Source organism: Trachurus japonicus, chromosome 22, assembly GCF_045865225.1.
Source record: "Trachurus japonicus isolate A0001 chromosome 22, Traja_1.0".
Taxonomy (NCBI): domain Eukaryota; kingdom Metazoa; phylum Chordata; class Actinopteri; order Carangiformes; family Carangidae; genus Trachurus; species Trachurus japonicus.
Genome location: NC_140928.1, coordinates 14,594,326 through 14,603,948, shown reverse-complemented (window position 1 = coordinate 14,603,948; position 9,623 = coordinate 14,594,326). Strand labels below are relative to the sequence as shown.

The following is a 9,623-nucleotide window of genomic DNA, read 5'->3' as shown; positions in this document are numbered from 1 at the left end:
TTCATAGCTTGTTGATGTGTGAAATGCAAAAATATTCCCAAGAAAATAATTAACAAGTAGACAAACCCCCACTCCAATAGCAAAAATCTTGTTAATTTGTGTCCCTAATCCCTCTCGTTCATTTAAGCATGCCATGTTAAAAGTTTATAAAAAGAAAATATTTAAAGTTAACCATTTTAATTTGCCATAAGGTTGATATGGGTGTAGTTTCTGTCAAGTTTCTTGCTGCATTTGTTGTGAAGGTTTTAATACGATAACATGTGTCTGAGCTGTCGTAACGTCCCATTTCAGCTGCAATGAAGTCATCATGTCACTTGCATGTTTTCCATGTCTCCTCTGGATGATGAATAATCAGTATTTATGCCGCTGCATTTAAATAACAAATTAAAACAAACCTTATCTATGACAAACAGCAGGGAGGGAAACATTTTGTGTTTATTAACAGTACTTTGAAGAACTCATCTCCACTGGGACAGAATACCACGTTTCCACATTTCAGTTCCTACTTATTCTGTTGTAGTTAAAAGTGAGTCAGCTTTCTGTTACTCCCACCTGGAGGCAACATGGTCGATCTCTCTTTGTACCACTCTGCTCCAGTTTCCGAGCACCATTAACAGCAATGTGATGTGCTGCGGTGTTACACAGCAGGTTTATACTGTATGTAACCTTATCTGGGGCCTTGGAGTTGTTGCAGTGGTTAATAATATGTGCTGTGAAACATATTTTTTAACATAAAATCCAAACAACATCCTGAGGCAGTGAGGCAGAGGTGGGAAATATCTGAGTCAATTGTGCATTGTTTTAGAGGAGAACTTTCTAAGTGACATAAAAGACAGGAAATGACAAGTCGCCTAGCTGATTTCAAACCACTGATGTTGCAGCAACTTAAAATTAGACAGTTTTATTGAAGCATTTTCATTGGAAAACCAAGTGGATGCTAAAATGAACGGCCAACAGATAGCTGTGAATTATTAACAGTTGCCCTAACCCTAACCCAGAAGGAATATTATCAATATAAATGCTAAGAATTTACACTGGATTCCTCAGTAAAGCATCTGTGTTGTGAATAGTTTGATATAGAGTTAGTAAGTAAAGTAAACTGGTCATGGTAACACTGATAAAGCGTCTTTATTTGCTTCTCCAGTGTCGGACCTGTTAAAAAAAAAGAAAAGAAGAAAATCAACACAATGACAGAAGGTGTGTGGGTGTTAAGTCCATGTATCAAGTTTTAATGCTCCTTATTCAGGTCCAGGTTGAGTTTACAGGTTGTTCGTGTGCATTTATGGCCCCTAATGTGTGCGCTTTGTCATGTAGGTGGTATGTTTATGTGTGTGTGTGTGTGTGCATATGCAGAACACGGGGGAGGGGAAAGATGAATACAACTAATCTTCCTACTATTTTTCTCTCTCATTTCTTTCTTGGCAGGATGAATCTGCTGCAGAGGAAGCTGCATGAATGTCAGACAAAACCTTCTTATCTATATGGACGCTGCAACTGAAAGTTTATCTGACAGTCAATGCTGTGAAGAGGAAAACCTCAATGCACAAGCAGTTAATACCAGGAACCTGAGCAGAAAAGCTTTGCTGATCATGGCACTTTAGTTCAAATTTCTACCTACCCGTCCAAACCATGTGGATATTCGACAATTATCTTCAAGCAGCCTGGACAAACTGAATATTTCTTCGTCTGATTTTGATGCTGATCATGTATGTAATGTTCACGTCTTCCAGTATCACCAAAGACACGAGGCACGGCCGAGTTTCAATAGAAACCTCAATTTAGAAGGCTTCACGTGGACTTCAGAGTAGATAAGAGAGGCAACAAGCGAACCAGTGTATCTGTCGTCATCATCTTCCCACATGCAGCTCCCTGCTTAGCGTTATTGAAAAGGAGGAGCCCGTTAAAGCATTTGATAGATAGGAAGGCTCGGTCTGAAGGTGTTGTTGCCGGCTGGATGGTGTTAGGAGATGAGATAAGAGCACTGGGAAGAGGCACAAGAAGTGGCTGTGTGACGGGAGACGCATACAAATTAGGGTTTTGTCTCTCCTGCAGCTAAACCAGTGAAGCCAATCAATACTGGAGAAATGAAATGGACAAATTAGTTTGCTTCAATTACAGGAGGCTCAGTAGTGAAGTGTGAATTGTTTGCTAAAGGTTGGCATAACCTCAGATTGTGATACACAGGATGCGGAATACAAGGAAATACTGTCTTAGTTACTGAAAAGAAGATAAAGGGCGACCTTTTATACTTCCTGTTTAGACGAAACCAACAGTGCCATGAAAGAGTCTCGCCTTCTACAGTGCCATGTCTGAACAGTTTCAGATTTTAATGATGAGGCTGTGCTATACCCTCTAGAAATACGGTTTTAAAAGGAACCGGAGCGAGATGGATAATAACTCACTGGACTACTTCATCGGGAACTTCACAGAGATCCCAAACACCACCACCGCTCCGCCATGGAGTGAGGCCACGCTGCTCGGCCTGCAGGTCTCCCTGTCGGCGCTGTTGGCTATAGTCACGCTAGCCACCGTGCTTTCGAACGCTTTTGTCATCGCCACCATCTTTCTGACCAGGAAGCTCCACACGCCCGCCAACTTCCTGATCGGCTCCCTGGCCGTCACAGACCTGCTGGTGTCTATCTTAGTGATGCCGATTAGCATCGTCTACACCGTCAGCAAGACCTGGTCTCTGGGGCAGATCGTCTGTGACATCTGGCTGTCGTCTGACATCACCTTCTGCACGGCCTCCATCTTGCACCTGTGTGTGATCGCGCTGGACCGATACTGGGCCATCACAGACGCTCTGGAGTACTCGAAACGCCGCACCATGCGCCGGGCGGGGATGATGGTTGCCGTGGTGTGGGTGATCTCCATATCGATTTCCATGCCTCCACTTTTCTGGCGGCAGGCCAAGGCCCACGAGGAGCTGAAGGAGTGCATGGTGAATACAGATCAGATCTCTTATACCCTGTACTCTACCTTTGGAGCCTTCTACGTTCCCACAGTGCTTCTCATCATCCTGTACGGACGGATCTATGTTGCCGCCCGCTCTCGCATCCTAAAGACGCCGTCGTCCTCTGGGAAACGTTTCACGACAGCGCAGCTCATCCAGACCTCTGCAGGCTCGTCCCTCTGTTCTCTGAATTCCGCCTCCAACCAGGAAGCACACCTACACTCTGGCAACGTGGGAGGAGGAGGAGGAGGAGGAGGAGGAGGAGGAGGAGGATCGCCTCTGTTCATGAACAGTGTGAAAGTGAAGCTGGCAGACAACGTGCTGGAGAGGAAACGTCTGTGTGCAGCCCGGGAGAGGAAGGCAACCAAGACTCTGGGCATCATCCTGGGCGCGTTCATCATCTGCTGGCTCCCATTCTTTGTCGGCACGCTCGTCATGGCCATATGTAAAGAGTGCTGGTTCGATCCGGTGCTTTTTGATATATTTACCTGGCTGGGATACTTGAACTCCCTCATCAATCCTGTAATCTACACCATGTTCAACGACGAGTTCAAACAGGCATTCCAAAAACTCATCAAATTCAGACGGTTTTCGTGAAAAACATCGCAGTGGATTAAAACTGATTATCTCTCGGGAAACAGGGAGTGAAAGAGACACAAGTTATGAAACAAGAATATGAATTATAATGATAATGAAAGTACTGTACACTTAAATGTAACATCTTGTTAACACATGCTAAGTGTGATATGTTTCTTTTTTCTTTTTTACATCAACAGCTCAGTGCCATAGCTCTTTAGATACCTAAAGTATAGCCGTCATATAGACTTATGCATGCATGCTTTAAAAGATTTAAATCTTTACCGCCAGTGATTATGGCTCTCATCTTAAAAAGATAAATAAAGAGGACTTGAAGTCTATTTCATGTCAAGGGGACACTGCTGATATTTCTTGAACAAAAGCAAAGATTAAAAAAGAAAAAACAAAGACTGGTGCATCTGTATGGGAAAGGTAAATTCAGAGTGACTGGAGTCAATCCAGTGGAAATGAAAAGCCATGAAATCTATGTCGTCTCAATCTCTATGTCATACTGTATGCTGCTGCTCCCATATGATGTTTCTGTGGTACAGTAAAAAGTCAATCCTCCAGAGATTCAGCAAAAGTGTCTCCATATGTGCAATTATAGTTGAAAGCAGTGTGTGTGTGTAAATGTAGCTACTGCACTGTAATATATGCGTGTTTGAGGAGGGGAGGATTGTCAAGTGTTTGACATTTACTGTATGCGTGCTATTCTCCACCGGGGTTTGTCTCATCATTACAGAGAGATGGGAACAGCATTTTTTACTCTGCCTCCGAATATTAAGTAACAGCTTGTGTTACTAGAAATAAATATACCTCTCCGAAAATTCCTATGCTATGATAAGCTCAAACAAAAAAAGATATAGTGATAGTAAAAGATCAGAGTACCAAAAGCAAATGGTGAAATATTAATGTTGAGGAACTTGATTTTTTAAATTTTGGCAGAAGCTCGGCCTTGCTGGAAAACTTATTTGCCAACGTTAAAGTGCTGACAATGAAAAAAACAACATCATTTCAGTGTTTGCTCTGCTGACATGCTCATCCCTGACAACGTAAGGCTTATGATTCAAAAATACTCTGAGGTGTATGATGGATTCAGCTCACAAAATGTATAACAGATCAAAAGATAAAAGGGAGTAAAAAAGATTACCAGTATATTACTTACGGTATATCAGTTGTCACTAAATACCAACTCCAGTGTGAATCAACAAATGTTCAATCCTACTATATTAAATATGTAAAGACAACATGTGTTACATTCTCACACTGGTGAAAATAGAAGTACTGTAACTGGCACAGATGTGATTTATTCTAAAAGCTATGAAATCATATAAATGTAGTCTTATACAACACTCCTTCAAAAAGAAAACAGCCCTCCTGGAGGCTTTAATGTTCAGTATTGAAAGGTGGTTAGAGGTGTAGTTTGAGCTTTGGGTCTTTTGTTCTTTACTGCATTCAGGTGTTACTATTCAAAATATAGAAGAACAAAAGAAAGTAACTTCACTGGCAGTGAGTGAAACTTGAATTGATGGTAATGTGGATTTGGTCATTTATGAGTGGAGTAATCAAGAGATAGATTCTCATTGTTAATGTACAAACACACAAAAACTTCTTGAAATTGAGACTTTGTCCTGCAACTTTTACAAAAAAGGAGCTGGATGACCTTCACGTGTTTGTCCAATGGATTGATTTCATTAAAGACCACTGCTGTGGTCAGAGTCCAGTGTGTGCCAGCTACAGGCATGAGTTCAGAGGGCTGGTGGTGCACAACTGGGACTGGACGACCTTGAGATTTGTTCTGATACTTTGTTCAATCCAATCAGATATGGAAAATTAAGAAGCAACTGCAAATACTGTATTAAATAAAAATTTTAGTTTCTTGGTCTTTGGATAATATTTGCTTGGTAGGTTATGCAGTATACCGTAAATATGACATTCATATCCTAAATAAAAAATACTGCATGACTCCACCCCTGGAGCAACAACATAGGATGACCTAATGGATCTCCATCTGTTTCTGCCATTAATTCTTCATGTCCATCTCTTAGAGTGGCTTCTGTATATACTGCATACTGTATATACTGTCCATCTCGATGAAGCCTCCGGTCTTTACATGACTGGCTGGGTGGCTGGAAGGAGTGAGCAATCTTTGAACTAGTCCATGCAATCATGCTGGAGCAGAGTAGAAACCAGCTCAACCTCTTACAATGAATTTATTATTGATGTGAAATATTAATTTGTTGACATTTCTAAAGAGCGGCTCCGATTGAACCCCTGCCCCTGTATAGCAGCATATAAAATGTTACCATTACAGATGTTAAATGTGTGTTTAATCAGTTCGTTTTTAGCTGTGTTGGCAACATGATGGACTGGATGAACAGCGATGTTGTTGAGTCGCTTTGATCCTGAAACATCTCAACAGCTGGTGGGAGAATTGCCATGAAACCAATTGTTATTCAAGTGTCCTGATGTGCCTCTGACTTATCCTCCTCTCTGCCACCATCAGGTTAATATTTGTGGTTTGGAGTGAACACCTATCATCTGGCTAGATTGCTGGTTTTTCTTTTGTGTCCTACTCAGGATGAATCATAGCAACATTGGTGAAACTTCAACTTTTCATCCAGTGCCACCATCAAAGCATTTACTTTGTCCAATACTTTGGTTTGTATCCAAATACAAATCAGAACCTGTAAAACAAATGGTTGGAGGCAATGAAAGAAAAACATGGAAAGCAGAAAAGTTTTTCAAAATTGTTGATGTTTATTTTTGTTTTTAATTAGAACTAACAAATTGAATCATTTTCCATTACAAAAAATGATATAGCCTGTTAATTATTTACATTTTTTTAATAAAAAGATAATTGCATCTAGCATATTGGGACACAACTTTACATTACCTATATATGATGTCAGTATTAATAAGTAAATTAAACATTAATGTCATTTTTAGATTCAAAAATGTAATTAGACTTTGGTTGGAGTTGTCACTTGCACACAGGATGCTTGCAAGTGGGACAGATGTAAAACTGAGGACAAGACACTTCCAGATGTTCACTTTTAAAGCACCAGCTATGGTTTTAAGCAGAATAATCAATTGTCATGGAAGCTAATGGCTAATGTAACCTTCAGAGTGTCAAGTTAATTATGCAGTGAATATGGCAGGCTCTGTGAAGAGAGACCACATTACCCTTGTGGTGTAACAAAATGAATGTGCACTCTGAATTTATAGGTGGGTCACATTTAACAGTGTTAGACAAATAAAACCTAATTATTCGGGATGCAGCATGAAGATACCACAATGAGCCCACCAGCTATTGATTTATGCCTTTGGGAATCACTAAGGATTGCAAATGTGTCTTAATTAATCAGCATGAAGAGACAAAATTGGAACAAGTTACAATAAAAGGAATACGTATCCCAGCACAGTCCCAAGGTAAAACACAAAACTGTCTTCCTGATATAGCTGACTTGGTTCAGCAAATGCCACAGTAGGGGTTTAAATCAGGTCGCATGTGTCTCTCTCCGCTGTGCTCTATCAAATAAAGGCTAAAATGCCAAGAAATTATAGACTTAAAAAGGGGAAGGGAGAGGAAAGTAGTCCTGTCAGTCTGAATCAGCGTGGGTACGAGACGGCTTCTGCGAACGTTAGTCTGTGTTGAGCAGTGAAACCAAAAGGTCAGGATGCACTTAACCTCATGGGATGGAGACTGTCACTTCTCGACTCGTGTAAGGAGTAACGCTGAAAGCGAGCACAGAGGAAAGCGTTTAGAGGAGGGAGGTGAAAGGAAAGACAGCGACAGCTTCCTAAACAAACAAAATTAGCCCCCTGAGGCAGAGTCCAGCAGACACTGGAAACTCAGTCACACCCAAGGATTATTAGGTGCCACATGAACACACACAGTATGTTACTGCTAACAGTCCTACAGATAGATCAGCCCCTTATCAGCTGCTTTTCTATACCATTTCTATTTGATTTGTTTCTGTGCTTGAATGTATTGATCAGTTGCATGGCAGCAAGGTTCTGCAGTGGTTATCACTGAGCCTGGGTGTCAGGTGGTATTGGCTCCAGTTCCCTTGTGACACTAGAAGGTAGCAAACTAATAGATGGTTGGATGTTCAGTTGCAGCAATAGGGATTTGAACATCTTGTGCAGATGTACAGTTTGTACCTTTACTTAAAAATCGAGCTCAGACAACTAAGACATACCGTAATTCATTAAAATGATTTGAATATAACCAGAGTAGCGTCATCCTATAAGCTGCTGTTTATGATTGGCTTGGTTTGTTTAGGAAAGTGTCCTCTGCATCGCTGGACTGAACACCTGCATTCAGATTTGTTGTTGTGGTGATTTGTCACTGTGGGGTAGATGCATTTTTAAAAGTCACCACAGGCACTGTCTAGTACCCACCAATTTTTTTTATTGGTGTATTGTCTGGAATCCAAAGTGCCTGCTTATATTAACTCCCAGAGAGTTTGGTATTATTGTTATCTCTCCAGCACAGTTCACCAGTTTTCCAGAAGAATAGCCCAGTCTACTGATAAAGCCAAGAAAAAAAGCAAAGGCCAAGAAAAAAAAGATCTGATGGCACTGCATGACAAGCAGGAGTTCACCAACGTTATCACAGTTGACTCAAATTGCAAGACAATTCATCTGCATCTGATAGTTATTTTGACATCTCACTCAAATGACAAATGTTAGAGCCAGTGCAAAAGTCAAGAAAATTCCGTTCAGTCATAAAAAAAACGTTACCATGTGCGTAACAAGAAAAGAAAAATGAGAGTCTTTGCCAATTAAATCCCACTGCTGCGTGATTATTTTGAAAAGGGTGGCATTATATAGGAACCCCCCAGGGTCTAGACTTGTAGTGGTGGTGAAATGAAGTGAAGATGAGCATCTGGATATGAGATGTTGAGTGGACTCTGATGACCTCAACCTGTGCACTGAATGGTGTGGAGGAGTGTTGCAGCAATTTGCACTTAAGTGACAGCTGACAGCAGGGGAGAGGGGAAACACTTTTAAAGTTTAAAAGCACTGGCATGATTGGCTGAAAACGGCCATAGTCAGCCGATCAGAGAAAGTGGATAGGAGAGAGAGAGAGAGTCGTGAATGAATGAGACTTGATGACACTTTTCCTAATTGAACTTGTGCTGAGTCCCAGCAGGCTTCATCCTTGCTGAACCATGAATGACTGTAAAAAATGTAATCAGTCCACTTGACTCCACTGGATGAAAGTGGTTGACCAATAAAGTGTCGTTACCATTGCTCAAGCCAGCTACCAACATGGCTACAAGTAACATCCCTTTATACGTAGTTTCTACTCTCTTCTTACTTCATATTCCTGTATGTTTTGAATTTTTATACATTTGTAAAGATTTGGTTTAACCTGACAGCTGACGGTACAGATCATTGAATGTTTCTCCCTTTCCTCCTCTGTCGGAGAAATACGTTGTGGTATAGGAAAGAGAGGATACAGTATATAAATTATGCAGCCGTTCTCAGTATGAGATGGAGTGCTGTCCATGGCTGGTTCACATTTTGATTAACAGGCACATATGCATGCTGACAAGCACATGCAGTCAGTCAGAGTGCAGTTGCATCCTAAACACATCTTCAAAGTGGTCTATATGCTTCCATACACACTCACAGAGACACCTTTACTGGCTCATACATGATCGTAAACATGGGGGATAAATGATTTAGGAGGCCCAATGAATATTTTACATCTCATGTATGTGTCTTGCGCAACACTGTTAAGGCATAAAGGAAATAGTATGAAGTGGTAATGGATGGAAAAATGTGCTGGCTTCAATTAAACTCAAATGAAATTCATTATTGTGATACCATTAAAAAAAAAATTCACACAGAAACAGAAATATTTTTTACTCTGGGAGAGTAAATAAAACCACCCACGCAACATGAACTGAATAATCACTTACTGGCAAATTAAACATGTCTCATGAACCGAACAGGAAAACTGCGATGCCTGTGATCTGAAGTTAAAAAATCAGCTAAATGAGCAAATTGCAAGATCAATATCACCTGAGTACGCTCATATCTTTTGTGTAGTACAACTCACAATAGAAATGAATAAGTA

General features: G+C 40.7%; 1 protein-coding gene across 1 annotated transcript; it reads left to right on the top strand.

Moving 5' to 3' along the window:
• The first annotated feature begins 1,365 nt into the window (after nucleotides 1–1,365).
• Nucleotides 1,366–4,346, top strand: htr1d (5-hydroxytryptamine (serotonin) receptor 1D, G protein-coupled). Its single transcript, XM_085767639.1, has one exon. The coding sequence runs from the start codon at nucleotides 2,387–2,389 to the stop codon at nucleotides 3,548–3,550; it is 1,164 nt and encodes a 387-aa protein (XP_085623765.1). The 5' UTR covers nucleotides 1,366–2,386; the 3' UTR covers nucleotides 3,551–4,346.
• The last annotated feature ends 5,277 nt before the right edge of the window (nucleotides 4,347–9,623 follow it).

Coding starts and splice junctions, on each gene's coding strand:
- htr1d (XM_085767639.1), top strand. CDS start 2,387: ATGGATAATAACTCACTGGACTACTTCATCGGGAACTTCACAGAGATC.